This window comes from Barbus barbus (assembly GCF_936440315.1).
Source record: "Barbus barbus genome assembly, chromosome: 37".
In the NCBI taxonomy this organism is placed as follows: Eukaryota; Metazoa; Chordata; class Actinopteri; order Cypriniformes; family Cyprinidae; genus Barbus; species Barbus barbus.
The window spans coordinates 9867750-9895510 of record NC_136715.1 but is presented as its reverse complement, the minus strand read 5'-3'; the positions used below and the strand labels follow the sequence as shown (position 1 = coordinate 9895510).

At 36.2% G+C, this 27761-nt stretch overlaps 1 protein-coding gene across 2 annotated transcripts; it reads right to left on the bottom strand.

Moving 5' to 3' along the window:
• Positions 1-2292: 2292 nt before the first annotated feature.
• LOC306856880 (polycomb protein SCMH1-like) lies at positions 2293-27478 on the bottom strand (the record flags this gene model as incomplete). 2 transcript variants are annotated; one of them, XM_079396417.1, is made up of 15 exons in its annotated part: positions 2293-3864; positions 3958-4121; positions 6160-6390; positions 7762-7887; positions 8550-8726; positions 9953-10156; positions 10273-10384; positions 11385-11686; positions 20834-21077; positions 21887-21975; positions 22713-22947; positions 23360-23430; positions 23538-23609; positions 23718-23791; positions 27414-27478. In XM_079396417.1, 14 exons carry the CDS (start codon positions 23737-23739, stop codon positions 3742-3744), a joined length of 2172 nt encoding a protein of 723 aa, XP_079252543.1. In that variant the 3' UTR covers positions 2293-3741. The 2 variants fall into 2 exon arrangements, with proteins under 2 accessions (XP_079252543.1, XP_079252542.1); XM_079396416.1 differs by lacking the exon at positions 27414-27478 and having other exon boundaries at positions 6151-6390; positions 23718-23739.
• Between the last annotated feature and the right edge of the window lie 283 nt (positions 27479-27761).

The following is a 27761-nucleotide window of genomic DNA, read 5'->3' as shown; positions in this document are numbered from 1 at the left end:
CTGTATGTCTGATTGAATAAAAAAGGCACAAAAATAACTCCATAGACCTTCATCTACAAGAGATGATTCAGATGACAAAGCAGCACAGTTTGAACTGAGTGTTCTGCAAGACTGTGCTGTTTCTTCTGTTTCCGGTGATTAACTTTTAAAAAGCAACTGAGCCACGCTATAATTAATTAACCAATCTCTTTACCTTCAAACTTCTTCAAAATTCAGCCCACTAGCACACCAATGACCTCAGCAACCTTGTTGGTCCCTTATCCATTTGTGGTCCCGTTACCTGTACCATTACCCATACCAATCCCAATCCCTATCCAAAATGGAGTTTAAACTCAAAAACTTTTTTTAAAACCTCCAAAAGTGGTTCTATGATTGAGAAAAGCACAATGACCTCGCCTACCATCTCTTGCTGTACCAGAAGCACGGCCTGCCCTGTATTTCCACATACACCGTCAGTCTCTCAGGAAGAGGTGCTTGACCTCTCAATTAAGGCAACCCAAACTAAGCGGGAACATGTTTTATCTGCTTCACTAAACTCAGCACTGGATCTGTCTGTGGTACGCTCGAATAGTAGACTTCAGAATGGACGAAACACATGGACAGTACATGAAGGCAATGGAAGCAACATCACATGCTCAAAGTATGACTACAATGGCAAGACTGTGTGCCCAACTCAAACAGTCAAAGTCATTGTGTCACCCACAGAGACCGCTCCTGCCCCTTTATGCGACAAACGAAGAGGTTTCTCATGGGACTACATAATAAACTCACCCATGAAACCAGGATACTGTGCCACAGGACAGCTCTAGGAAACTGTCCACAGCTCACCCTCCTTGTAGTGAACCACAGAGACAGATCTTAAACAACAAAAATGTATATTTCAAAAGGGACGGGTCAAAAAACATGCATGAAGACACTCCTCCATTAAAAAAATAGCATCTAGCTTATTTTCTGCCCTGAAAATAGTCAAAATTTAGCATATGCTATATGTAGTATTAGTTTTTGTGATATTGCAGATATTTTATTTATTTTATTATTTGGCAAGGTAGCCCAGTTTTATTAATCTTTAGTCATAATATTGATTATTATAAATGAATGTACATTCTGTTAGAATATACAAAAGTTCAATTAAGTTAAAGTTAAACTAAAATCTGTAGCTAAAATGCAATAATGATATATTTCATTAATAACATAAATACAATATAAATTTTATATATATATATATATATATATATATATATATACAGGTGTCAATTTGAATATCGTGAAAGTTTTTTTTTTGTTGTAACATTTCAAAAAGTGAAACTTTCATATATTCTAGATTCATTAAATGTAAAGTAAAACGTTTTTAATTTAACGTAAAAAGTGTTTTTTTAAAAAAAAATTTATGATTAGAGCTTACAGCTCATGAAAGTCAAAAATCCAGTATCTCAGAATATTAGAATATTTCCAGAAAAAGGATTTGCCAAACAGAAAAGTTCATGTTCTTTAAAATATGTTCATTAATGCACTCAACACTTGGTCGGGGCTCGTTTAGCACAAACTCCAGCATCAGTGAGGAATGGCATGGAAGCGATCAGCCTGTGGCTCTACTGAGGCACTACTGATCCTTCAGCTCGTCTGGATTGTTGGATCGACTGTTTCTCATCTTTCTCTTGAAAATATCCCATAGGTTCCATATGGGGTTCAGGTCAGGCATGTTGGCTGGCCAATCCAGCACAATAATATCATGGTCAGCAAACCATGTGGAAGTGGTTTTGGCACTGTGGGCAGGTGCTAAAGTCCTGCTGGAAAAGGAAATCAGCATCTCCATAAAGCTTGTCAGCAGATGGAAGCATAAATTGCTCCAAAATCTCCTGGTAGATGCCTGCTTTGACTTTGGACTTGATAAAACACAATGGACCAACACCAGCAGATGTCACTGTACCCCAAATAAATAAAAGGGATAAAGGGAAGTGGTGTGTGGCCAAGTATGGTGACCCATACTCGGAATTTGTTCTCTGCATTTAACCCATCCAAGTGTGCACACACCCGGACTGCAGCACCAGGGGAGCAGTAGGGGTTCGGTGCCTTGCTCAAGGGTCTCACCTCAGTCATGGTATTGAGGGTGGAGAGAGTGCTGGTTATTCACTTCCCCCACCTACAATCCCTGCTAGACCTGAGACTTGAACTCATGACCTTCAGGTTACAAGTCGAACTCTCGATCCATTAGGCTACGACCACCCTATCATCATATATATCACACGCACATACAAATTTAAACCCAAATGAAATGGTCATTTTTTTTTTTTAAAGTAAAGCATATTTAATGAGGTAATGCACCTTTCCACTGAAAATATGGTGAAAATGACAACTTTATAAATGCAATTATTTATTCAAATGGTAGAAAAGTGTTCAAATAAGGAAATACAAAATATTTCAACCTGAGTATAAGAGCAAAGTAAATACAGTGCATCTAAAAGGAGCTAAAAATTTATATAAATGTGTATCATAACAAAAAGCTCCATCCCACAAGTCAAAAAATCTATTACCAATGATATAAACTGACACAATGCACTCAAAAAAGGTGATAGTTTCTACCTATTAAATAAAAAATAAAAAAAATACACTGAAGGACAGAATACTGAACTAGATGCACATTTGTATGATACACATAAAAAGAACCACATACATATCTGGGATTGCTGCATGCTCTGTACATCATTCAGCATGCAGATAAACCTCTCAGGACCATGTGAAATTATGTCCACTTCATGGGTGTCACCTGAAGTGCTGGTGTGGACATCAATATAGTCCGTTTTTAGAGGAAAAAGACAATATGAAGTTAACAAAATATGAATAAATGAAAACGTATTGTACAAGTGTCCTGAGTAATTATCTTGAGTTAAACATCAATAGTAATTCAGTTTGATGAACAGTCAGAAGTAAAATTGTGCTTTTAAAATTGGTGCCTTTTATAGAACATAAAGCCATTTTTGGTTTATATCACTTAAATTAAATATCTTTTTTTTTTTCTCTGTTACTATATGAAACCGCATAACATTTTGAAATATGATTGTGTATTCCCATTCATGTCACAGGAAAAAAAAAAAAAACTGAAAATAACTAATTTAAATAAACACTATGCCAAATTGTGAAATTTGATTAACCGGCACCAAAACCCTTCACAGTCAGTCAATGTACAAAGTGTATTACAAATACATCTTCATTAGACAAAGTGTGAAATACAGTGGAAAGTGAACATTTGTCAAGCTGTCTGTGCATGTAGACAGCACCAGAAACAAGACATAAACAACACTGTGAAATCCTTTGGGATTCAGCCTTCTCTACCATGGTCTGTAAACGCAGAGCATTGTATCGCTGAGGTACTGAGGTCTGTAGCTGCAGTCTTACACTGATTTTTTTTTTTTTTCTAGATGTGAGACGGTGAACATTCTTGTGCAGAATGGTTGTACACAATGTCCATCCAAAGTTAGGCAGTTTTGAAAAGTCAATCTGCTGATGTCAATTTTTGCATTTGTTTTTGCCACAAAAATTAAAATATTTGGCTGGTCAGTTTTTTTCCCTCCACCGTTTGAACCAGCAGGAATGTGTACAGCTGAAATAGCTCAACATATTGGACCTTTGACCATCAATGTCACAGGTAATAAATATCCATGTATCTTGAGTGAAGTCTGTGGTTTGACTCTGAAATGTAGAGAACCTGTATTTTCCTCTGTTGCCCTCTAGTGGAGCCAGCTACTATTTTGCCTGTTTGAGTCTCTCAATATGATGACAAAGTTTAAGAGCAGGACCCAGTTTTAGCCCCATGTACTTCATGATCATGTCACTCCGTAAAAGCATCAAGGCCTTGCCATCAATCTCCTGTGAAAAAGCAAAACAATTAATCTATTATAAAATGTACTGTAATATCTTCTGAAAAAGTGCAAAAAACAACTGAAATCCAGAAAATCTCACGTGTTTCCTGAAGAGCTCTGCGTGTGGGCCCAGTGCTTGTGGATCAGCATCACGCACAAACTGCATCACTTCCTCTATACTCCAGGATGATGGACTTTTACTAGACGTTTTGGTCGGATCCTTCTCTGCTGCTTGATGATCAGGCCCAGTGGTTGAGCTAGCAGCTAGAAAACGACCCAAATTAAGATTACAATTATTCATAAGATATCAACAATACCACACTAACAGAAAAATAAAACTGAATGTAGTTATAGCTAATAAATTTGGAAACTACAAAAAGCTTATTTACACATTCAGATGAATTTATTAAAATGTATGCAACTAGGGGGCACTGTAATATATATGCATTACAAAAAGGCTCTGTTCAAAGCAGCATTCGAACATACTTCTTTCTGCAGTATGTATACTGTGCGCACAGCATGTACATTTTTGTGTGTATGCATAGAACAACAGGATGATCAGGTCACTTATCACTCACAAGGATTTAATATTAGTTTATATATTATATCAAATTTATTGTGGTAGGCAGTAGTAATTATTCTTACTAAATGTAGAAAGTTGGTCTTTTTCAAACAAAATTCAAATCAAAAATGGAAAATAGAATTTTAGTGAGAAACTATAGGTATCATCTTAAAACTATGTAAACTATTGTGACGCATCGACGTGCTCTGGCATATAAATACTGTTCAGTTTCTTGCACAGACCGATTGTTTCGTGTCTTAAGACCTCAATGTATCGTCACAAGCCGCAGGGTTTAATTAGGTTTTGTCTGTTTCACCCTCAAAACCGTGGGTTCCATTGACTGTCATTATATGACTGACAGACTGCAATGGTTTGAGCTAAAAATCTTTGTGTTCTACTGAAGAAACAAAGTCACCTACATCTTGGATTCCCGGGGGGTAAGCAGATAAACATCAAATTTTAATTTTTGGGTGAACTATCCCTTTAAATATGCTTTTTTATTTGTGGGAGGGCAGTATTCATTCCACACATTAGCCAGAACATTTTCATTTTGTGCACAATATATGTACCACATATTACAGAAACAAAAAGAATAGTATGATAGCATCAAATACAGCCTACAGCTGAAAGTAGTAGATGCTAGATGTCAAAAACCCACAAAATGTTGTCAATTACATGTCATCACACAGTAATGAAGCATTATGCGTTTTATAGTCACAAAGTAATTAAATCTATGTTTATCCTTTTTTCAGCCCGCCTCAACTGGCGTATGTATTTTTTGGGAAACTGATCATGAGCTTTTCTGAATGGGAGTGCTGGTCCAGGATCAGTCCCTTCTGGTCTCTCTAAAATGGAAAATAAAACCGAACCCCAAACATCACTCCAACTCCAAGATGCCATAATAATAAACATGGCCCCCAGAGCCGCTAACAGGCTTTAATCCATATCAAAGCCTATTGTGCCACTTGACATTTGATTAGAGAAAATACATCTGGTCCTCACACAAGCACTCTGTGCGGAACTGATATGGGTGTTTATCCCACGATAGAAATAGATCTCAGTCTCCGAAGAGCAGCGCCGATCGTGTAAGTCAAGCTGCTTCTGAGGGAGGTGAACAATAAAACTGCTCTGTTTTCAGGGCTCAAACACAAGTGTAATGTCTACAAGCACAGACACTAAAAGCTCACTGATTTCAATAAGATTCCATGAATGAGTAACTTTATTATTATTAAATCATTAAAAAAAAAACACTTCAGCTTATATGGTGACCCCTTATTGAAAGTTTAAAGACATTTCTAAATGGCACATGAAATGATATAAAGGTTTAACAGAGCTGTAAAATCGTCAATTGCGATTAAATTGCTTCCAAAATAAAATTAAGTGTTACTAATAAATGTGAGTGCAGTAGGTCTATTCAAAATTAATAAAGTTAAGTCTAGTCAACTTTATCATAATGCTTCAGCTTACATACAGATCAGTAGTTCAAAACTTCATGACATTCCAGTAACACTGTACAACAAGGATTTCATTTCTCAACTTCATTAGTTAACATACAATATTTTTTTATATTTTGAATGACAGCTATTACAAAGTGTTAGCTATAAATCGGAGTGTTGATTTAAGTCTGGTCATCTACAAACAGGGGCGTCGTAACGGGGCAGAAAAGCGGGACAAGTAATTTTACATGTTATTAATAGTGTGTGTGAAGGTGTCCAAACAAAGCGTTCTTACATAGCCTACCTTCCACTCGTCTGTGTGCGCGTGCAGGTCTCAGCTCTGAAGGGTTGGAGGAGAGTCTGCGGAGGGGTGGGGGGTGAGAGGGGTAGTGTGGGCTGCTTCCAGCTGGGGTGTGATACTCAGATGTGCTCCTTAGTGCGGGGGGTCGGGGGGCAATGGAATTGGCGGCCGAGTCTATTGACTCTGAAAACTGCTGGTCCGTGGTAGCACCATTTTCAGCATGGGCGATGGTTTCTGTTACAAAGAAGCGTGAAGTGAAATGTTTTAGTTCATACTTAATGTATATACACGTACAATTTAAAAGTTTGCTAGCAACATGTTAGCAACATTTCTCCATCCATCTAAACTTTCAAACTTCAAGCTTTTACATCTGCTTCCAACTTTCAGGCTAGGCTTTCTCATGCCAACTTCAAAGTTTGTTCTCAAACTTTGCTCATATAGTTATCAATATTGAAAACAGTTGTGCCGTTTAATATTTTTATGGGAACCATGATACATTTTTATTAGGATTCTTTGATGAATAGATAGTTCAAACTTTTATTTGAACTAGAAATCTTTTGGAACAATGTAAAAGTCTTGTCACTTTCACTTTTGATAATTTTAATACATATCTTTGACAAATATAAATTGTGGCTACATGATTTCCTTTACATCATAAAAAGGATGAATATACAGTTTAAACAGCATCCCAGGATACATCTAATGAAGCCGTGGCTACTTCTCACCTTTTCAAAAAGCTAAAATAGAAGATAGTTGCACGTGTTTGGTCACTACATTAATCCTATACTCCCATGTGTGTTATTTTACAGCATTGGTCTCAAATTCAATTCCTGGAGGGCCACAGGAGGTCTTCAGGATCACTACAAACTTCCAAGCAGGTGTGATTTTGAGCTGGTTGGAGCTAAACTGTGCAGAGCTGCGGCCCCCCAGGAACTGAGTTTGAGACCAATGCTTTACAATTTTGCTGACTTTAAATTGTGTAAAATAATAGTAAAAAGAATGTCTAGTTGTGTATAAAAAAAAAAAAATTAAATACACGTTTAAAGAAGGTTTTACTTACATGCTAGAAACTAAACTTATACACCTATAGTATTCAACACAAACTCCCACTAAAATAATGAAGGAGAGCATTCCTGTGTTCTGAATGAATCTAAATCTGATGTAACAATTAGCAACATGTCTCAGTTTATAGTTGGTTTCCAATATACATGAATATAACAGTCTTGTGTTTCTTCAATTTGTGAGCTTGATCTATGAAACATTTAATGAGAGCTAAACGCACAACACCCATGTCTGACAAATAACACCAGTAGAAAAATTACCCAAATTGGCAGGTCATTCATAACCTAATAAAAATAAGACAATTAGTTACAATGTATACAATTTAATTAGGGGTCTGGCTGCAGTAAGAGTTGTATTATGTGCAGTTAATGAGAGAATGAACAGAGTCGTCTAACTCCACCTAAAGAAAACCCCGTCCTCCATTCACCTTCAGTGTGACCAATCAGAACAGGCTTGGATCTGCTGCAGTTATTGTGGCGTCGCTATCATTCACTCTCAAACACGATCAAGCAAAAACAGTCAGAGCATCTGAACGGATCGTACCGTCTGAGGGCAGAGCTTCTGTTCTCTGTAGTTTTGGTGACAGGGCAGTGGTGTAAGCTGCTGAATCTCTGTTGAAACGTCTTGTACCTCGTGCTACAGACAAAGCTTCTGACGTCTCCTCTTTCACTGCAACAGCAGAAAAAAAGCAGATATAGATCACTTCTGGAATATTGGCCTAGAAAATCACAACTTTTCATTTTTCGTCGGTCTTAGTACATGATGTAACTACAGAAGAGTCAAGCTTTAAATAGGAAAATTATCAAAACTCTTTGGTCCTTTTTGATGACCAAATGCTAATGGTCTAATCCGATTCAATGATCTATGCTAAGCTAAGCTAAAAGTGCTACCGCCAGACCCGGAGATCGGCTGAATGGATTCAAAAACTCAACTGTTGAACTCTAGGGGGATTGTAAAATGAGCCTATTTCCAAAAAAAAGTGGAGTGTTCCTTTAATGAATGAAAGAGTTCAATTAATTTACTATTGCACTTTGGTATTATAAGAATAACAACAACATTTGAATTATTACACATTTAATAGTAAACATTTTTTTTTTTAAGTATTATTTTAAGTATGCAGCTCTAACAAACCATAAATAACTTCTAGTGTAGTATTTATTTATATTTTAAATTTCTGTAATTTTAGCACTTCAGCTGATTAAAAAAAATTCATTTAGTTGCATTTCTAATTTAAACTTTTTTACATTTTTCATAAAATTGTATTTTAATTACTGCAAAAAAAGTTTTATTTCCTGCTAACAATAACAACACTGACACAAATGCACACATACCAGATTTACTCCTTTCATATGGCTTGTGTGTGTTAGTGGTTAGTGGACTGAACGGCTGGCTGCTGAACAGGTTATCACAATGCAGGTGGTGACAAAGAGTTTCTAGAAAGCGCAGAACGAACGACGCACTGGAGGCAGTGGGGAGCTTGACATAGTGTATTCCTCCTTCTGAGCGAACTGCATGAAAGCAAAATTAAACATAAATGGTTACTCCTAAACATCACATGGAATTATACACTGGGATGAGTGTATAATTTAATATGATTTTCATGAATATATGACAAAAAATAAAAAAAAGTCCCAACATTCAAAATACTTATATTGTGTGTGTTTGTTGGGGGGGGGGGGGGGGGTGTGTTGTTGGCACTAAATGGGTGCCGATTAAGGGGCCATAGCGTTGCGGCAGATGGCCCCACAGTCCTAGCGTGGGCCCCACCCCCTGCACACACACAAATAAGCACACTTCCCCTGAGGACACCCCAATCAAATGCTCCAAACCAGGTTACACACAGATGTCATCCCTTATTACTCGCAGTCTGATGACATTAGCTGTGCACACACAAGCTTCTCTTTAAACATACACACCCTTCTCTTTTCAGGTCAACCACACACCCATGCTCTCATTTCTCCCTTTATTGCAAAGCACACACATGCTGACAGCCTTAAAATAACATACCAATACACTAATTCAAATGGAGCTCAAGTCTTACAGCAATACGCCATTCAGCTCTCAAAACACTTTAGATTATGGATCATTCTTCCTTTAGAAGCACTTTTGACTCCCTGAACTTCTTCAAACAATGCTTCATATTTGTCAAAACACGCATCCCATGTCATGGCCTTGATCAACCTTAAAGTACATTTTGGTAATATAATGTGTGATGAGGATATATATATATATATATATATATATACACACACACACACACACGTGTAATTATATAGTGATAGTAATTGCATTACATTTTCAAGTTTTCAGAGAATCCAAAAGTAACTAACAAGTTAACGAGCAAAAAATTAACAACCATATTTTGAATTTTGTTTCTTCTTTTCTCTTACCTATATATACACAGTCAAACCAAAATGTATTCAGACACCTTCAACATGTTTCACATTATCACAGTTTATTTGCTACAGTTTAGAAAATGGTATATATATATACACACACACACACACACACACACTCACTCATGTATATGACAGAACTCAAAAATAGTAAAAGTAAAAAAAAAAACAATAAATAAAAAATGCATAAATACATAATACAATGTATAATATAATATGATTTTTTTTTTTTTAAGCATTCTTCATTCCTGGCAGAAATGTTCTCCTAATCAAAGAATTGCTCTTAAATCAAACCCAAATCTAAAGTAGATCAAACTCTGAAGCGGGTCCAAACAAACCTCGGATGATTTCCCCTCCATCAGACTGAGACTGCAGGAAGCTGAACAGAGCTTTGGGCTGAAACGCACAGTCCACGCAGGCTTGGACCGCATGCTGAAGGACCGTGTTCACGGGACCCGGCCCGAAATGATCAGGCAGCTGCAATAACTGTTTACGGTCCAGGTGTGGCCCTGGGTCTCCATGTTTATTCACATACACACAAACTACAAGAGGAGGGAGTGGATCGTCAGGTGAAGCATACAACACTACAAAGCCATCAGAATATTGAGGAGTACATGGCCTATGTATAGAAGAAAAAGGCAGGAAGATAAAAGCCTACCTGTGGACACAACTCCTGATTCTCTTGTTGTCTGCAGACTAGACAGTCTCCCATCTGACACCGAGGATGACAACGTGGGGCTTGAAAGTGAATGAGGAACCTTTTGTTTCCTCTGTAAAGGTGGAAGACAGAGCGAAAGATAAAACACCAATACTCACTCTCACAAAACAACCCCACTATTTTTCTCAAAAATATGGTAGAAGACTACAAATGCCTTATCTTGATTGCGACCGACTAACGAGGTGAATACAGCATGTTTATTGTCCCATTCATGGGGAAGAATTATACTAGAAGTGTTAATGTTTAATATGAATAATTGCTCATGACATACGGCCCAAATTCTAACAAAAGCTGCATAATGATCAGTTGCCGAGGCAACACCCCCCCACCCCTTTATTTCTTTATACCATAAAGAAAATCCCATTATGTTGGCTACCAATTACATTAAATTACATCAAAAACGTAAAAAATAAATGTCAAAATTTCTTATTTTGTGTTGCTCAGAAAAGAGAAAACCGTACAGGTTTGAAACGACATGCGTGTGAGTTCATGGCAGATATTATAGTACCATTTACTCACTATTATAGTATTTATTAATATTTTTTAAGGTTTTATATTTATACTTGCAGCTTTTATTTGAATTGTAATAATTTTGTAATGCACTTTTAAAACTAATTTATATTTAGCTTTAATTTATTTTTCTTTTAGTAATAGTAAAGGTAATTTTACTACTTTAAATAATTGTATTATTTCAGTTACTTCCGGAGGCAACATTTTCATTTCATTTTTTAATCATCCAATATTCATGGAACGTCTAAATGTAGCGCCGTTGCGCTTCGGGTGTCCCATGTTCGAGTCCCAGCTTGCGGACCTTTCCCGATCCTGTCCCTCCTCTCTCTAGCTTTGCTTCCTGTCTAACTACTGTCCTATCAAATAAAGGCAAAAATGCCAAAAAAAATTACTCTTAAACAACAACAAAAAAAACAACAACAACAACACTGGTTAATGACGACATTTTTGGCTGAACTATCCTTTGAAGACCGTAACTGTAAATATCACAATAAATTAAAACCTTTCAACTGATCCATTCATCCACAAAAACGCAGATGTACCTTGCTGCCAGGTTTTGGTCCTCTCTTTTTATATGGTTTGGGTGCGAGTGGTGAGCTCATGGGATTCTTGGCTGCACTGGTCTGCGCTTGGCCATTCGGTGACGTGCCGGCTGCAGCTGCTGCTGCCGCCTCGGCTGCTGCTTTTAGCATGGCGATGGTCTGGCTCTTGGGTCTCCTCCCTCGTACACCCTTGCGCACTGGCAGGGGGGGCAGGGGGTGCGGCAGGCGGTACGGGGACTGCATGGAGTGGCAAGACTGACTGGACTGGCCCAGTGCCGGAGTAACAGTCTTTGAAAACGTGACTGAAAAAAAATAAAAAGATTCATTAAAATGTTTTATGTATACAAAAATGTTAAGCTTATTTAACTGTAAAAATTATATAAATCACTTGATGACAAACAAAAGTTCCATAGTATTACTGCATATATTATGGTAGTTCCATTGAAATGCTTTTGAGCATAACGTGAATATCAATGTATTTGAATATGATATACTGGTCTATGGTATATACAGTGGTGGTCAAAATTTTGCCATTAATTGTAATAATCCAGTGAGATTTTTGCCTGCCAGCAGCCAGTGCTCCATTCAGAGATCTGATCTCACCATCATCCAGTCTGTCTGTAATGACACGAAGAAACTGAGACAGACTAAATCCAGAAGAACTGTGGCAACGTCTCCAAGATGCTTCAAGAAACACTATTGCCTTTTGCAAACAAAAATCTCACTGGATTATTACAATTAATGGCAAAATGAATGCTTGGAAATGTAAACTGATATTTCCTACTGACACACTACAGCAAAAGATAGAAATAACTGACTTAAAACTATTTTTAGCTGGTGAAAATACTAGTGTTCTAATAATTTTGGCCACCACTGTATTAAAGTACTAGGATTCCATTACTGCACCATAGCCCCAGCATTCTTTTTCTATTTTTGGAGGAGAAAGCATTTGAACACGGGTCTGGTTTCATAATATTAAATCAACTGGTGATTCATCACTAGTTGTTACTACTACAATATATTAGAACTTACAAGATCTGGGTCTTGCAAAACACCAAATCGCATTGGCACATCACATAAACCCCCACCACTCAACACAAATAGCCATGCATATTTAAATAACTAACAATAACAAAAAATTATACATTTAAAAAAAAAAAAAAAAACACACACGTGTGACTTGTATACATTGTAAAAGAACAAAAAGACACTTTCAGTTTGGATCAAATTGGTTCTTATGTTGAGTGGAATGAGTGAATTAAACAGAGTCGAGCCACAAACTTTAATATTTTACCCTTTGAATTTGACCACTCAAAGGCTCTTCATACTGCTGAACTCTCTTCCTCTAAGGCCATTTTAGGTTTTGCATATTAGAAGCATAACCTGAAAGTGCGGTTTAAAAATGGGCAGCGCAAAAATTGAGTTATCTAGGGATCCTCTTCAAAATCCTCTGAGGCGAGACTGTTTCAGCTGGCCATTGTGCCCCACAGGAGGCATGTGCTTTTCAGCACCCTACTGTTTTGCAGACCTCCCCCCAATGGCTCTCTGGTCAAAGGCTTCTTTTCTGGGGCCAACAGGTAATCCTCATTAGGAAGAAAGACTAACCCCCTTCCCCACTTAGATAAGTGTGTTATCAAGCTGTGGAACAAGATGTGATGGGTATTATAAGAGCTATGAAGAGAGTTTGCAGCTAGAAGTGCATCTCCGCAGTTTATTTCAAAATCATTTTATCATGCACAGAACGACAAACAATTTTCTGTGAATATTACTGAGCTGGCAAGTTAATGTATTATTCATTTTGTTGCTGTTCAAAATGCAGTGCCTGCTTTATGGTCTCATTTGAAAGAGCACCTTGCGGTTGTGATTTACCAAGCAGATGTACAAGAAACAGCTCTGCAAAAAAAATAAAAATAAAGAAAAAAAAAAAAAAAATAGACAACAGACAGTGCTTTGAGTTAATAAGGTCATTGTAAATTCATCAAATGCATCCATACGAGTTTGCTAATAAAAAAAAAATAAAAAAAAAAAAAATCTCCAATGTGCTTTGCAAAACAAATATTTTTAATATTCACAAATCCTTTTCCCTTTCCTCTCCTTGAAAACCTACAATATCAATTATCTGCAGTTCAGCATCAACAAATCCATCAATGAAGGTGTGAAATAGCACAAGTCAATAATCCTGAGTATCAAACAATGATGTGAAACCTCCAATCCACATACACCTCCTTCAGACCAATAGCACCAAATTCTCCTATTATTTCCTCTGCATAGGCCATCTCTAAGATCAGATAAACTTCTCATATTGCAGGGTGGCTGACGGGCGGTCAGCAGAAGTAGGCTTTGTTAAGTACATCTGGGAGCTTTCACAGAGTCCTACATGCAGCTGCTCTCCTGGCCTTGAGAGGGGAACGGCAAGAGATATTACACTTGACATGCATACGTTTAATGAGGAGAGGAGAAAGAGCGCGCAAGGAATGGACAAGTGTTTTCTTTCATTTAAGAGTGGCTGATTCTCATTCAAATATCTAATAATGAATACAAGCAGGCGCGTTGGAAATCAAGCACACATATAGGCATAATGGGCATGCAAAACAGAAGCAAAGATTTTCAGAAGCTCTGTCACGGACAATGTACAAGCAAGCTTTATCCACCCTAATCGCTCCGTGTGCAAGGTGAAGCGTATTTCTATGCAGTTTCTCACTGGCTCAATCCAGTGACCCGGTGACCCCTAGATTGACTCCCAGTGCACAGACACACACCCTTCAGCTTAGTGCAGGACCTGAGGGGCGTTTGGTCACGAGAGAGGTTGCGGCCAATGTGCAATGAAGGTGTCCGGGCAAAACCAGTCTAATTACTTCATCCCTTCCACAATATTTACATTTCACCCCACACCAGACCCGAACGCCAGGGCAATCTGTCTACGGCTGACTGCATCTTCAACTCAGCAGGAACTAGAACCACATGTTGTGGGGGAGTAACGCCGAAAACGAGTGTGTGTGTGTGTCTGTGTCCATGCATATTCGTTTGTGTGGTAAAAGGGGATATAGGGTTCCCTGAGCCCTAGGCAATTTAATGAAACAATGCAATCTGTTAAAGAGTCAAAGTCAAAACAGCTACAGCGGTTCAACAAAAGCTTTTAATATTTCCATGGCTTTTGTACAAAAAGATTAATATGAGCATTTACTTTAATCAGCAAGATTTTTCCATTCAGATGGAAATGAGTTAAAGCTTGAAATCAGTTACTGTACCTGATGCATATTTATTTTCTTGCTAAAACAAACTTCGGAAGTGAATACAGCATAGCACTTTTAAAAAAAATTTTTACAATACATAACTTTATGACTGACCATATATAAAAATTACTAATTTACTTTAAGGACTCTTTATGTGGCAAGCTATGTTTACAATTAATACTATATATTTTTGTTACTACTATTATATTTTCGATTACTTGGAAGAGTGACTAACATTTTAATATGCAGTGAATAAGTATTAGTGACCAGTTAAATAGATGCTTAGCACCAACATTTATTCCCTTGCTGGTATAGTGAAAATAACAATTCCTTTGTTAATATAAAACACTTCCATTTATTTCTGTTGAATTCAATGGTGATCTGTGGTTCAGATATTAACTGAATAGTGTGTATTCCAATTGTTGCTGGTAATTCAATAATATTTAACTGAACCACGCATTAGCCATTCTGACTAGTCACTGCATACTAAAAAAAATAAAGTAGTGCAAGCACTGCATTATAGCAGGCAAAGAATAAATACTAATGACTATTAAATAGATACTAATTGCTACTGGAATAAGTGCTAGTATCCAATGAACAATTACTGGTGATTAAAAAAAGACATTAGTCACTAATGCACAACAACTAGTAACAAATACAGATACGAATTGATTTAAAAGAATAAATATTAAAATGGCTTGCCATAGTCTTTCAGCTCAATGAATGATTTTCACAAATAGAGAAATAAAAGTGGAGTGTTAATGCACTACAACACGAAGCAAATAAAAGCAACAGAAATGAACCCTTTACAAAAAAAAACTCAAATTAAACTCATGTGACCTCAATGCACGAGCCACTAAAACAAAGCAACAGACAGCAGAGACAAAAGCCTCGGAAATACACTAGAGAAACTCACCAAAACGCCAACTTTCAACTATATCCGCGTTATGCTCTAACGAATCCGTTGTAAATCTATCTCTCGGTGGAGAATGACTGTTTTTAAAGCAACAGAACAACTGGAGCTCGCGCTCACTTTCGCGCCCGGTTTGAACAGCAGCAGAAGCGCATGACAAAGCCCGTGCCGGTGGAGCCCTGATCGGGCAATATCTGATTAATATGGAGGCGGGGGAGGAGGAGGGAGATCGGGGGTCGTATTCATGTTATCAACCAGATTAGTCCTTAAATAGGCGCTGAATATAAAATGTGATCAATATTAAAATACAATGAAATCTTTTATTACAGAAAAATGTATTTGTATCCTAAAGAAAAATATCATTTATCTTTAAGATGACGGTTTTTTTTTATCATTATTTAGTCTACATGTGATGTAGCCTATCATTCACAAATAATAATTATGTAACCCTGGACCACAAAACCAGTCATCAGGGTCCATTTTTTGAAACATTAGTCTGTAATTTGAGGGTGCAAAAAAAATCTAAATATTGAGGAAATCGCCTTTAAAGTTGTCCAAATGAAGTCCTTAGCCATTCACATAACTAATCAAAAATGAGGTTTTGATATATTTAGGAAATTTACAAAATATATTCTTGGAAAAAAAATATATATACAGTATGTATCATGGAACATGATCTTTACTTAATAAAGGGGTGCCCAGCCCTGTTCCTGGCGATCGAGTGTCCTGCAAAGTTTAGCTCCAGCTCTAATCAAACACGATCCTCAGGATCGCGTGAAAATTAAAGGCAGGTGTGTTTGATTAGAGTTGGAGCTAAACTTTGCAGGACAGTCCATCGCCAGGAACAGGGTTGGGCACCCCTGACTTAATATCTTAATGATTTTTGGCATAAAAGGGGTAGGCAACGTCGGTCCTGGAGTGCCGCTGTCCTGTATAATTTAGTTATTAATTATTATTTATGAATAATAACATTTCATTGATAATAATAATAATATTTATGAATGTTAAATTAAAATGTACTTTGCCTTGAAAATCTAAATATTAAATATAAATTATTATTATTATGCATAATAATAAATAACTTATTAATAAAAACAAGACATTTGTAAACTTTGAACAACACTTTGAACATTTTTATAAAATATTATTTAGATTAATTAATTGATTTTATTTATTATAGTTTTATTAGTAACTGACAAACTTTCACATTTGACAAAATTCAAGTCTCTTGCCATTTCAAAGCTCCTCCCAGACTTTTATGGCTGAAGGGGGTAAAAGGTTAATGGAGATCAGCGTCAGAGCACCCAGTTTGAAGCAAACGAGTACAGAGAGGCATGAATAACGCTCCTGCTGAAGGTATTTATGTGCTTTCTTACACACCCGGCGGGTATATTCACTTACACACACCTCAGTCTGGTACTAGTCGTAATCCCAAACCCCATTCAGAATTCCCTGCTAAAATCAAATAAAACCCTAACTCAAGTCTTTGATATTTGCTGTGAAATTATGCAAATGTATAGCAAAGATTATTACAAATACACAAACAGGCGACAGCCAAATTGGTTTTGCCTGCTTTGTCTCACACATTTATTCTAAATGCCTTAAGCCACCTAAGTGTGTGTGAGATGTGTGAAAGCGCCAACACTTATCAAGAAAACTTGTTGTTCTCACTTTAGGTGTGAGAACAGGAGCAGAGGTGAACTAATAAGCGTAGCCTACCTAGGGCTAATAAACAGCTCTAAAAATAACAAGATGAGGCATGAGGAAGACCATTTAGGCAAAGCATACCACATTATGGATTACTGTTTTAGACTCTAAACAAAAGCATTTTATGATTATCATTAAGAAACATTAGGGGGCAGTCGTGGCCTAATGGATAGAGAGTTGGACTTGTAACCCGAAGGTCGTGGGTTCGAGTCTCAGGTCCGGCAGGGATTGTAGGTGGTTGGAGTGAATAACCAACACTCTCTCCACCCTCAATACCACGACTGAGGTGAGACCCTTGAGCAAGGCACCGAACCCCTCAACTGCTCCCCGGGCGCCGCATTGATGGCTGCCCGCTGCTCCAGGTGTACCTGGATGGGTTAAATGCAGAGAACGTCCCTTTCCCCCTTCCCCTTGGGGAAGTCGTGGCCTAATGGTTAGAGAGTCGGACTCGTAATCGAAAGGTTGCGGGTTCGAGTCCTCTGTGTGTGTGTGTGTGTGTGTGTGCGTGTGTGTGTGTGTGTGCATTTGTTCACTACTCACTGCTGTGTGTGTGCACTTGGATGGGTTAAACGCAGAGCACCAATTTTGAGTATGGGTCACCATACTTGACAATACGTCACGACTTTATAATGAAATTAAATTAATTATTCGATCCAAAGAAAATCATAAAATGCCTATCAAAAAATAAAATTAAAACAATATTGTATCAATTTCTCATCTGAGATGGGAAGGAACATTTTTTTTTGCTTTAACTCTCCCGGAAATGCTGTTACACATGTGCTTCCTACTGTATGCAGAATGACTCTTAAAGCTCTTTCTTATAAGCACATGAGAAACATACATTAGTTGATCTGAATAAAAACAAACTCTCAGAAGAAATATATTCTAACACAAACCAACACAACTCCAGATTACAGGAAATCTAAACACTTTTCTTTTTAGGAGAAAACATATTTTAATTAAAAAGAAAAAAGCCAACTGAAGAGCTGAACCACATGTTCATCCTTTGTCTTGTGTCCACAGCTTGCCTTTCTATTGTCCTAAGCACTCATTACTGTTGTTCTTTGCTACATTATTAATACACATGTGCACAATGTGCTCTATGCCAGCTAGAAAAACAGAAAAAACAAAGACATCCTTCAAACACCCACAGGGACATTTTTTTTCATCACTCATTAGAAAGGTGGTACTCACTAATGATCAGTTAAAACTACTATGCAAGGCAAATGAAGACAAATCACACACAAAGGAAGGGATAAATGCACAGTTCCTGCTCTCATGCCTCCATTCAAAGCTCACTAAAACACCATCAGAATTTATTTGAACCATTTGTATTTCATGTTTATATATTAAATGTGCCTATGGCCTTACTAAATTTAGTACTTAAATTAACTGCATTAAGTGTTGAAAAAGCATATATTCAAAGGAATAATATAAATCAATTCAGAATATTTGGTGCAGTCAAAGATGAGCAATTTGAAAGCCCAATAGAGTTATTTGTTGAATAAAGCTCTTCTAAACAATACAGCCTATAAACTAGTGCTGAGTCATGGATTGATCCAAGTGTTTTCACTAAAACCGGGGCAGTGTGATCAGTCTGTAAATAATTTAGAGTGATTCCAAATGAGAAGCCAACTCTGATGGTCGGGAGAAAATCGAAAAAATTCTAAATCTCAAAGACATAATCATTTCATTTTGGCCACTTCTTTATTTCCAAATACATTTCAAACAAACAAGCAAACAAACATTAATGCCATAATAGAGCAATTAATTGCTAATATGTACTCATTGACGCTTCATACTTGAAGGCCCTGGTGTCTGACTAGGATAAATGGTAAACATCTCCCAACAGTATCCTTTCTGTCTGGTCGTGTCCGCTCTGGTAAAAGCAGGAAGAGAGCAGTAAACATGCCTTGAAAGTATTCAGAGGAGGAAGAACTGATAGGATACACATAACTACCATCATCCATCAAGAACTCAGTTTTCATTCACTTCACATCAATTATTCTGCCAGAGCCATGGGTTAAACATTTGAACAGCACCAACAGACAGCGATAAACCCTCACATCCTAGATTTACGGCACATCAGGAAATGATATGTGTAGTCCTGCAAAGTAAACTTAGCTGCCAAGTAGAAATTATAAGTGTCTGCAGTGTCTGCGTGTTGCTCACACTTAGAAAAAAAGAGAGAGATACTAATTTAAAATAAAGAGCAATATAGTATTGATTTAATTATTATTATTATTATTTTTTGAGTATAGATGATATCAGATTTAGGAATGAACTAAACAAGCATTCTCTATTAATTAGGTCAATTTTACTTCATTGAAATGAATAAACTGAAAATATAATTAAAATCTATTGGTAAAGCAATGTAACAAAAATTGCATGCACAATTAGGACATTTTACAATGAGATTTTGAAATGAAAAAAGAAACAATAAATATGCAAAAGAGAGTGTCAATCAAAGCCACATTCCATAATATGAAGAGTAATAAGGTTTTTTTTTATGTAGCAGAGACAACAGCAATGTCAGTATTTATGAAGGGAAACGTTATGACAGATGATTGTGTTAAAATTCTTAATATATTCTAGAACTTTAAAATTCATTAAAAAAATCTATTGCATATATTTCAAATGTTCTAATATATTTGACATCAATGGTCTTATATTAAAATAATTGTAACACTAACAGTCTTTTTACAAAATATTAACTTGCAATGAAAAAAAATAATTAAATAATAAAATACAATGATTTTACCTTGGAAAACATGTTCTCAGATTTTAAAATCATGGATATTATCAGACCTGATTTCATTTACATTATTCATTTAGCAGACACTTTTAAAAAGCAGAGAACATATGTAGAGAACGCTAGTTTAGAGCTCAAAAGTTTAGAGTCAGCTATACAAATACCATTACAAATATTACAAACCATCAACTTTTAATCATTAAAACCATTAAAAATGTTTTTCTGTAGTGTGTTTTAGGACATATTCTATTAGGATTTAGTGATTATAACAAGCCACTAATAGAAGGCGACCAATTACCAGGAGACCCACAGGGTCCATTACGGTTTCCATTAAAACCAATACAAATCCCATTATAACTATTAAAACCATTACAAATGTTGTGATGGTGTTTATTGTTTTTTTTGTTTTTTCAGCAGGATTTATATATATATATATATATATATATATATATATATATATATATATATATATATATATATATATATATATAAAGAAAAGTCGAAAAGAATAGAAAAAGACTAGAGAACACTAGTGTAGAGAGTCAATTATTTTTAATAAATAAAAAGGAAAGTCGAAAAGAATAGAGAATGCTAGTAAGCAAGAAACTGAATTGTGGCAATTGGACCAGTCAAAGTCACTGTTCACTTGGAGTTGAAGACACTAAATATTTGAGTACAGACTTAATTAAAGCTGATTTATGCTAATTACTGAGAAAATAAAAGTTGCTCTCTCTCTCGATAAATCAGGTCAACTCTTAACTGTTCCCAAACAAAGGTTTTCACTATACACACTGAGGAAAAAACAAAACTGTAGTGACCTCTAGTGGTCAGAGACTGTACTCACAGCAGTTGCCGGGAGGCTGCAGATTGTGGTTGGTCAGTTGACACCAGCCCACGGGGAAGATGTCCCTGGAGTCATACTGACACCAGTAATCGAACGCTCCTCTCCAGCCATCAAACATGATGAATATCTTGTCCCCTCTCACCTCTCCAATGGTTGCGGGACAGATGAGGTAAGGATTCTTTCGGTCCACCGCTTCCAGTTTCATACCAGGTTTAAAGAAGTTCTGAGTAGGTTTAGTCGGCTCCTGAGACATTTACAGGGAACAAACCATCTCATAATTGAGTACCAATAATAATTAATAAAAATTGAGCACAAAATCAGCACATTCCAATTATTTCAGAAAAATCAGCTTTGCCATCACAGGAATAAATTACATTTCATTTTCAAAATATATTATAATAGAAAACAATTATTATAGTTATTTTAAATAATATTACTATTTCACAATATTACTGTTTTACTGTGTTTTCGATCAAATAAATGCAGTCTTGGTATGCATAAGAGACTTATCTTAAAAACATAAATATATGTATATGAAACTCTAGATGCTGCAGTCTGACAGGTCTAACTCAATCTGACCTAATGACATCATCACACGGCACAGCTGTTTGGTTCTCTCCTGTATCGGTAGCCAGTGAGCTCTCTGCTCAACATTCAAATATATGACTAGTGTTTGTTGTAGAAGTTCGCAGAAACCCTCCACCTTCCCCAGCTCCACCTGTATAGATCTGCTACGAGGTGATTCATGTATGCTATAGGGGGTTATTTCATGTATGTTATATTCGCAGCAGCAGTATTTCTTACATGCTCACAGCAGCATGTTGTGGATGTATTGGCTGTAGCAAGTCTCGGTACTTGCTCTGCCACAGCAGCAGCGTAGCAAATCTATTCCGCCACAACCAAATACATTATCATTGTCATGTACATTACCACGCCAATCCCTCCGAGAATTGTCATGACAGAAATATATACATACATATACATACATGTATACATACATACAGAGTTTTGTGAATTTAGTATTTTGTCATGTCATTACATTGTTACAATTACCTTTTTAAAGGCTGAAGATGGAGCCATCTCTGCCCCACTTAATGTTTTTAATAAGAACATGGGCCATGAAGAGGCATTCATCCTGAACCCTAATGATGGGAAATAAATACAGTCAAAAGTTAACATAACCCTTGCAGAATGTGCAAAATGTTAATTATTTGACCAAAATAAGAGGGATCATACAAAATGCATGTTATTGTTTATTTGGTACTGACCCGAATAAGACGTAATTCACATAAAAGGTGTTTACATATAGTCCAGAAGAGAAAATAATATTTGAATTTATAAAAATGTCCCTGTTCAAAAGTTTGCATCCCCTTAATTCTTAATACTGTGTTGTTACCTGAATGATCCACAGCTGTGTTTTTTGTTTGTTTGTTTGTTTAGTGATAGTTGTTCTTGAGTCCCTTGTTTGTCCTGAACAGTTAAACTGCCTGCTGATCTTCAGAAACATCCCTCAGGACCCACAAATTATTTTGGTTCTCCTCTTATTTTGGTAAAATAATTAACATTTTGCAGATTCTGCAAGGTGTATGTAAACTTTTGACTTCAACTGTATTCAACAGCAAATGTTTAATGAACAAAAAGAAAAAAAGTATATCGCTATAAAAATGTATAGCCGGGGGGGGGGGGGTCACTTATTATGCTGCATTTAGGGAAAACAAATGCTAGATGCTATTCTAACAATGATACAACTACCCACATGAACATTATTTGGGATCTTTGCAAATCACTTTAACATGACAAAAAAAAAAACTTATTTAGACCTTTAGTTTGAATCCTTCTTTGAAGTTTATTTGATTAATTTTGTGAAAAACTACTTTACCCAGTGGTGGCTGTAACATGTCTCCACTCTTCTCACACGTGCCGATAGGCTGAATGTCAGAGGAGTCAACCAGTCGCCAGAAATCATTGGTGCTGTCACTGCCATCCAGTCTGAGCCGCAGACGCACACCCAATAATCCCATCACTGTGGCGATACAAATTGAGGTGGAATTCCTCGGGTCACAAGCCTCCACTTTCATTCCCACTTTAAAATCATTACTGGGAGGGACTCTGGACTGGAGAGAGAAAGAAAAAACATCAAATAGTGTGAAGATTATAGCAATAATGACATAGGTTGGAAAACTTAAGTCTACTATCCACAATTTCAATTCATGAGAGTAATTTAAATTAGGAAAACCAAAAAAAAATTTTTACACACATTATTTTGGGGTCTGTGGAGTCAGTCAGAGTCACATGATCATTTCAATAGGCTCAAGAAAAATTGGTTATTATCATCGTTTGTAACAATGTAAATTTGTTACTGTTACTTTTGACTGCAACTGTTAATCTCCAGACTTTTTCATCTCCGAAGGAGTTCCAAGAATAACAAATATATTGGTTAAAACAAATTAAGCCGCAACCAACTATGGATGAGCCTTTATTTGGGCAGAAAGGCAGCAGCGTCATTAATAGACTGAAGAGCTCTACCTGTCTGAAACAGCTGGGGGAAGCAGGACAGGATGAAGTCTCTCTCAAGTACATTTCCCAGCTGAACGGCTCTGAGGAATGAGCAAGGGAGTGAAATGTTCATCAGGAAGAATGAGATAAAGTACACAGTATACGTATTTGTTTCTTTACAGGGTCATAAAGAAAGAGAAGGCGGTACCGATGAGCTTTTGTGAAGGACGTGAATACTCATTATTCCTCCCTGATTTCTCCCTATTACTGTATTTTTTGTCTGCAATTAAAAATGTCAAAACAGTTCTGAGAATAATAACAAGAAAGTTACTTGATTATGAAAAGAAAAAATATGTTTTTTTTTTTTATGTCAAAGTAGCGCTTTTACCTTTCTGGTGGGTTTTGCCCATGGTGAACTGAAGCACCACATGAAGTGGACAGAAACTGGACAGCAGCACAGACCTTAAACAGAAAGAAAGAAAGAAAGAAAGAAAGAAAGAAAGAAAGAAAGAAAGAAAGAAAGAAAGAAAGAAAGAAAGAAAGAAAGAAAGAAAGAAAGAAAGAAAGAAAGAAAGTTTTATTAATACTGTATCAATACAAAATAACATTCCATTTTATTTTTCTTTAATTCTTTTTTATTTATTTTTCATCCCACATTTTTATTTGGAAAGAAAGGAATAATTTATTTAGCATGTCTTACTGCTAAAAAAATAGCAGTAAGACATTTATAATGTTACAAAAAGAGTGTCAGTTTTCCAGATTGATAATAATAAGAAATGTTTCTTCAGCACCAAATCAGCAAATCAGAAAGATTTCAGAAGAAGACACTGAAGACTGGAGAAAATTCAGCTTAACCATTACAGGTATAAATTACATTTTGAAATTTTTGAAACAATTATTTTAAGTTTCATAACATTTAAAAATATTAATGTTTTTACTGTATTTTTAATCAAACAAATGCATCCATAAGATTCCTCTTTCAAAAGCATAAAAAAAACCCATCAAACTACTAAACAGTATATTGTAAATATAAATACAATATATTCATACACATACAAAAAGATCAAACTATTCATAAAGTCCAAACATTTCATAATTCTGTTAAAAACAACAAAATCTATATAAACTTCAAATCAGTTTTAGTAGATCATCTCTTTTATCACAAGAGAGATCAGCTTTGGAGTTCATGAACCCACTGCGGAAACCATATTACAGCATTATGGAAGACAGGGATTATACTTTATACCCTCTACTGGCATCTGAGAGCAATTTATTCCACCAACATTGCACTGTCCAAAGAAAAAAAAAAAGATCATCACTAAATCACAAATACCTTTAGAGAATCAAAGCACGACTAAGAAAAGCTTTTCTTCTATTTGACATCATAATAAGTAACTGCAGCTTCTGAGGGACCCTGTGCTCGCTGATCAAAGCCCCGGCTCGCTCAACAAGTGATAAGTCACATCTCAGTTTGGAGAAAATTGGCTGCAGCTGACGTCCTGTGTGAACTGACAGTAGGATGAGGAACTTCCTTTTTATTCCTCTGTTAGTCCACTTACTGTTTCTCAATGGGATCTTCAGCAAAGTTCAATTAAAAACAAATACAGACTGAAAAACTGGGTCTTGGCTACCATTTTAGTCCTATCAACAAGAAAATTAATCTTTTGAAAATACTCTTTTTTTTGTAGTTTGCAAAAGTGAAATTATTAACAAATATAATAGAGCCTTCAGTATTTCATATTTGTAAACTGATAAGATGTATATCTAATCTGCTCTAATTTGTACAATTAAGTGTTTGTATGTCTTTTATGAGTTTTGTTATTACGTCTTTCATCCATAAATATTCATTTAAGACTATGTAAATATCAGGTGGTTATTAAGGTCCAACTACACACTGAAAAATATGGTGACTGAAAAACAAATTGCTAATAAATTTCACAAATAATTACAAAGAATTAAATGTGAAATTATGAAAAAAAAAAGCCAGACAGCATTTTCTTGTTAAATATACTCCAATAATATTTATAACTTCATAATTGTTTTTTTTTTTTATCAGATAATTTAGATATATTATTTAAAAATATATTGCCATAAAACATTTAAAAATAAAAATCGCTAGAAATATAAAGGCAATTATAAGTATATCGGAACTACAAGGTACATTTAAAAAAAAGTTTTTTCAAGAGATGTGCGATAAAAAAACATGCATTTCTACTTTTTTCTTACTTGTTTATCCAGCCAAAAGATTCAGGGAAAACTCCAGATGACATTAAAATCAAAAATTCCCAAAATACAAGTCGTTTTTGCAAGGAAAAAGAGATACAGTCCTTTCAATGTCACACCAGTGTTTCTGCTCTGAAACTACTAGCCACTTGTGTCTAGATAGCAAACAACCTCTCTCTATCTCTCTCTCCCCCTCTTCTCCACCTCATTCTTCCGTCTTAAGTGAAGTGAAGTGAAGTGAAGTGACATTCAGCCAAGTATGGTGACCCATACTCGGAATTCGTGCTCTGCATTTAACCCATCCAACGTGCACACACACACCGTGAACACACACCCGGAGCAGTGGGCAGCCATTTATGCTGCGGCGCCCGGGGAGCAGTTGGGGGTTCGGTGTCTTGCTCAAGGGCACCTCAGTCGTGGTATTGAGGGTGGAGAGAGCGCTGAACATTCACTCCCCCCACCTACAATTCCTGCCGGCCGGAGACTCGAACCCACAACCTTCGGATTACAAGTCCGACTCTCTAACCATTAGGCCACGACTTCCCCAAAGCTGTGAATCCCATTCAGAGAGTGGTCATAAAGATTCCAAACCACCATAAAAAAGGTCATTAGCCAGTGTGCATTTGTGGGAGTCTGCAGCAGTACATGAAAAGGATTCCAACACCTCCCATTAACAGATGATGTCTACATTTTGTGCTCTCTCTCTCTCTCTCTCTCTCTCTCTCTCTGTCCGTCTGTCTTTTCAAGGCCCTTGCACCACAACCCCAGACAGGAAGCTTTCTCTTTAGACATGGTTGCTTTAAATCAGGGAGGGGGTGAAAATGGATATTATGAATTCACAGATGAAATGAATGTCAAGAGATGCCTAGATGTAATTAATCTCATGCATTGATGTGATGGGTTGTTTATTCTTTTAAAAAGTTCTGGTTTCATCAGACAGTGCTGGTTAAAAACAAACAAAAAAGCATTAAAATTATAAATGCAAAACCCTCAGATTATCATTTAAAAACATTGCTATGCAGAGTTCTATATTGCTACAGGATTAGCATTAATGTTTTTTTTTATTAATTTGCATGCTATTTCATGTGTAAAAATACTTATCTGAATTAGTTAACTGTAACTACAACTAAGACCATTAAAAAAAGTTTATTACTTGAAATAAAATAAAATACAATCTAAAAGAAAAGAAAAGAAAATAAATCTGCCAAGGCAACATTTCTCATTCTCAATATACAGTATATATAAATGTGTTTATAAATATAAAATCAAATCTATTTCAAAATATTAATAAAAAACCAATCTCAATGATAGCCTACTAAAATAACAAATGAATGATGCATTGAAAATATCCTTCAATTGAATGAAATATTCTATTAAGTTGAGCATGTTAAAATGAAAAAAAAGACGTACGAGTAAATTATATTAACTTTTTCTAAGACAAATCAACTGAAACAATGAGTGTCACGGCTAAACAGACAATTGTCCTTCTATCAGTGATGTAACAGATGCTTCTGTCTGAAACGGCTGTTTTAAAAACTACTAGAATTATTTTCATTGTTTTATTAAGCAAATATATGCATGTAATAGGCTACATAACACACACATATCAGACATACTTTCCGATGCACTGAAAATAGTTTTCCGCGTGCACTCAGCACCAGTGTAGCCTACCAATTAGAGAGAAGCAGGGAGCTGTTTTAGTTCAGGACGCGTTACACAACATCTTCATAAACGCGCATTCAACTTCCGCATCAGTGGAATTACTGTGCAATTTAACAAACGCATTAGATGCACAATACATGACAGCACAATTGATTAACTATAATAAATATGAAAAAAAATGGCACTAATGTTTGCTCACCGTGTAAGGTCGGATAGCTACTGTTCTGCTTTACTTTCCATCGGGTCAATAGACCGCCATGTTTCGCACTTCCGCGCATGTCCAGCAGCATCTGCGCCTTCACATTTATATCAATGGAACATTGAAGAACTACAGATCGTTTTGTATTGGTGAAGGTCATTTTCAAACGTCCAATATTCCTTTACAATTGCACGTTTAGCTAAAAGCGGAAACCATCTGAACTGAATTGAATCTAAAAGTAGCGGTAGAATGAAATTCAAGTGGATGTGTGCTATGTATTGCTTACAGATTGTTATTGGGTTGAAAAAAAAAACATTTAAGCTATACGAGAAATGGGAAGTTGTTTAA